Below are 4,165 nucleotides of genomic sequence, written 5' to 3'. Positions count from 1 at the left end.
TCCACATTTTTGTCATCCTTGGGGTCACGAGAGACGTTGTACAGCCCGTATCCACGAGGGCTTTGAACGCTTTTCCTCTAACCAGGACTTCAATTATGGGCAGCGACTGCACGAGAGCCTCGACTTGTTCGCGGGGGGAGGGGTGTGAAGGACAGCAATTTCTCCGTGGCCTTTTCCCTGATTGCAGTTTCGAGTGATATGCACTACCTACCTGCACCAATAGCAAATGGGTTTGGGTTTTGTCTCCGCGCAGTCCCTTGCCATGTGCGATCTCTGGCACTTGAAACAACCGGCCTATAAACGGTCGCTGCCTCCCACGGCAGTTTTTCTCTCCTCTCTCTTCGTCGTTCGTCGCATGACGTTGTAGGCTTCCGCAGCTGCCATTGTCACTGCAAATAGATTTTGTTAAATTTTACGGATCTTTTCCTTTTGACCGGCAGATCGAGAAATTAATTTTTTGTAACTAAACACTTTCAAACTTCGTATACTGGTAGAATGTATCACATAAAACATCTTTTATTCTTGGCGTCCGAAACATATTCTCTGTAGCGGAAAATGGGGTGGGGTAGAAAAAAATGAAAGAAAAAAAAGAAAAAGGGGTGTGGGGAGGGGGCGGAAGTCTTACCGGAAGCGATTGCCAGCTGGTCGAGCAGCAACGTATTTCCTTCGTTAGAATGTTGATAATGATTCTAATGAAGATTGTACATATTCTCAAACAGAAATACAAATTGAGAAACACACCTTTTCTTTTACAAAAAATTTTCCTTTCGCAATTTTTTTTATACATACACTATTTTCTCGTATTTTAGATGTTGAGGTATGATTTGGCTGCTTCTTCTAACCAGTCGTATAAACTCGTGGAACTAGTACATTAGTTTATGGTTTATAATTATATACCGTAACCCTATATAATTTATAAATTATAGTAGATATTTTAAGATAAGGAAATTCAGTTCAAAGGTTTTCCCTTTCCAGGTTTTGTTATTCATTTTGAAATTATAAACAACCGGTGTTTCCATTCAATTGAATAAGAGATACAGAGGTAGAAATCGAAGCGAAACGATTTTTAAAAAGCTGAAATTAAAATTAGAAACCGAATCGAAACTCTAACAAACTGAGATTTTATTTGAATTGATATAAAGCATTAATAAAAGACTTCGATTGAATTTCGATTCCAGTTAGAATTTCAGTTTCTATTTTTTTCCTTCTCGGCTTCGGGTTATGAATATTCTAAATATTATTTTAAATTCCAATTCACTAAGCTGTTTTAAAAACGTGGAATGTAGCAGTATTCTTTGTCTTCATGTAATTACGAGGCTAATAAACTATATTCCCTAATTGAAGAAATCAGTAAGTAACGGTATTTACAATCTGTTTACTTCGAAGTAAATTTTCCCTATAATTATTTTCGTGCCCCTTAGTTTGTATTTCTAATTTCTTACATAGGCTATTGAAATGAAGATTTCCATTGCATATATTGTCTGCTAAACATTTATAACATTTTTTAAAACTTTTTAAAAATGGGCCGCGCCAAAACTAATGAAGTATATACATATTTTACAATAGTCGGTACTCAGAAACAAGCAACAGCATCTTGTAATGTTATGGGTTGTCCTATGGTTCTGAGACATCCCTGCGCTACTAATCTAATGAAACATCTGGAGAGATACCACAAAACTGAGTTTGAAATCCTGATTAGAAGACGTCATGCATCGACGGATAAACGATCTCGGTTACCTGATGAAAAAGCTCCAAACCACATTGATGGCAAGTTCGCAAAGAGTACTGTTCAGGATATATTTTGTCCAACAATTAATATTCCAATGAACATAAGAACATTTAATAAAGCTGTGATTGAGATGGTAACTTTGAATGGGATACCTTTTCCTGCAATAGAAGATAGTGGTTTATGTAAAATATTGGATCCAATTAAAAAAGCTCTTAATACAACAATGGATAGAAAGAAAATTTCAACTTTAGTTGATGAGAGAGCTGCAGAAATTGTACATCAAATAAGTGGAGAGCTGCAAAACAGAATGTTTTCCCTTAAAATTGATATTGCCTCTCACTTAGATAAATCTCTGCTAGCTATCAATGCCCATTTTATTACTAGAACCTCTCTTCAAATCAGAACATTATCTGTGACAAACTTTTCTTCAACTTATTCAGGAGAAAATATCAAAGAAATAGTTACAAATGTGCTATCAAAATACAACTTGAGTATAAATCAAGTGTATTCAATCATTATTGATAATGCTAGAAATGATGGCAGGGCTCAGACTATTAGTGAAGATAGTAATGTATGTGGTGTGGAAGATATAAAAATAGGGAATTGTTTCCTTGTCAAATGTGCTGCTCATGCCTTGCTACATGTAGTAAAAGATGCTTTAAACAGGGAATTGTATACAAACACTATATCTCATGCTAGAAAACTTTCTAAAAGACTGCAGAACCCGGCTATAATGAATATTTTAAAAACTCGGAAATGTCATATGCCTATTGTTGATGTTGTGACACAATGGTGCTCAACATATGAAATGATCTATCGCTTAATGGTACTCCGATCATTTATTGAAGAGTTTGTTGAAATAATTGGAGTAGATGTGAAACTTTCTCTTAAATACTGGGAGGAATTACAAGAAATTGTACATGTACTGGAACCTGCTAAAAAAGCTATAGTGCAATTACAAGAAGAAAATTTAACTCCAGGAGATTTCTATAAGGTGTGGTTTGTTTGCAAAAGTGAAATATCTAAAATTAATTGTCTACTAGCTCACAATATCACTGCTGCAATGAATGTAAAAGAAAATGAACTACTTAAAAATGGAGTAGTATTAGCATCATTATATCTTGATCCTAGGTTTAGTGTTATGTTATCTGAAGCAGAAGAAGAACAAGCTATTAGTCATTTGATAAGACTTAATGGCACACTATGCACAATGTATCCCAAACCTGAATTTCATGTCATTTCAGAGCAGATGGTCCCTACTACATCAGATGAGTTGGAAATCATGCTTAGATTGGCTGCACAAAACAAAAAAAATTCAAGTACTCCAAGAAAATCTATCACATTGTCCTTGAAGGACTTTGTAAATATTGAAAGAATTCCAGCAGACAGTTGTTTAATTTCTTGGTGGAATATGATGAAGATAAAATTTGAAGATGTATATAAATTGGCTATAATTGTTCATGCTGTTCCAATGACACAAATTAGCATGAAACATTTATTTTCTATTTTTGAAACCATTTTAAGTCCTCAAAGAAACAATTTGCTGCCAGAAAATTTTGAGAATATCTTATTGGTTCATTCTAATTTCAACATCTAAATGTATATAATACATGTATAAAAGAATTGTTTTAACAGAGCATTTCTTGCATGATTCATATTTTAAAAACTTCTATATTTGTTAAACAGAATTATGTGGTTTCTCAACCAACTAGAAAGCAACATTCACAAACCACATCTCTACAGTTTTAAAAAGGACACATTGAATAATATAAATATAGGAAATGTCTAAAATAAAATAATTTTTAAAAAATCCATTTTGATCATAGATCTGCTCAGTCAAAGCTGACTTGGGCTAACCAATTACAATATCAACTATAGACATTAAACGAAGAAAGAAAATAACATGAAAACTGTGTAGTTTTCTGTTAAATAAGTGGTCTTATTAAAATTTGTTTTAAAATGCTTTTGAAGACATTAATTGAAAATTAGAGAGGAGAATATTTAGAACACAAATTCAGTATTTCTTCTTGTGAAGAAATGAAACAAACAGCATTAAACAAATAAAATTACCAATGAATGCTTTATTTAGAAATGAGAAAACAATTGGTGCAAATGAAAATATGTAAAGGAATCTATAAAAACTTGTAGCAAATGCCTGTTTATGTTAGAAGCTTCTAAGCTGAAGTCAAGACAGCTTGATCTTTGTCTATCTCCTTACCTTCTTGGAGGCTTTAGGTAAAATTATACTGTGTCCATCTGTTTTAACTTAATTTAATTCTATGTATTTATGCAGCTGAGGATTGCTCTGCATTTAAATTGATGTAATGATTGCATTGTTCAATTAAATGGAGTCACTTGAAATGGCCGTATATATATATATATATATATATGTGTGTGTGCATACATATATATAAATATGTATGCATATGTATATAT

At 33.1% G+C, this 4,165-nt stretch overlaps 2 protein-coding genes across 3 annotated transcripts in view; one reads left to right on the top strand and one right to left on the bottom strand.

Moving 5' to 3' along the window:
- Positions 1-1,777, bottom strand: part of LOC106870144 (asparagine--tRNA ligase, cytoplasmic) — a 41,223-nt gene extending 39,446 nt beyond the window's left edge. The window contains exon 1 of one of the 2 annotated variants that reach the window (XM_014916138.2): positions 1,738-1,777. In XM_014916138.2, coding sequence (XP_014771624.1) covers positions 1,738-1,762 — 25 coding nt within the window. In that variant the 5' untranslated portion in view covers positions 1,763-1,777. Of the gene's footprint in view, positions 1-741; positions 803-1,737 lie in introns of those variants that run through there. The other variant, XM_014916137.2, reaches the window with a different exon arrangement.
- The window catches only part of LOC106870145 (organic cation transporter-like protein), a 62,093-nt gene continuing 59,202 nt past the window's right edge, over positions 1,275-4,165 (top strand). The window contains exon 1 of the mRNA XM_014916144.1: positions 1,275-1,350. The gene's annotated coding sequence lies outside the window, so the exon portion shown is untranslated. The remainder of the gene's footprint in view (positions 1,351-4,165) is intronic.

This window comes from Octopus bimaculoides, chromosome 3 (genome assembly GCF_001194135.2).
Source record: "Octopus bimaculoides isolate UCB-OBI-ISO-001 chromosome 3, ASM119413v2, whole genome shotgun sequence".
Lineage (NCBI taxonomy): Eukaryota > Metazoa > Mollusca > Cephalopoda > Octopoda > Octopodidae > Octopus > Octopus bimaculoides.
This window is presented reverse-complemented; position numbering and strand designations above follow the sequence as displayed.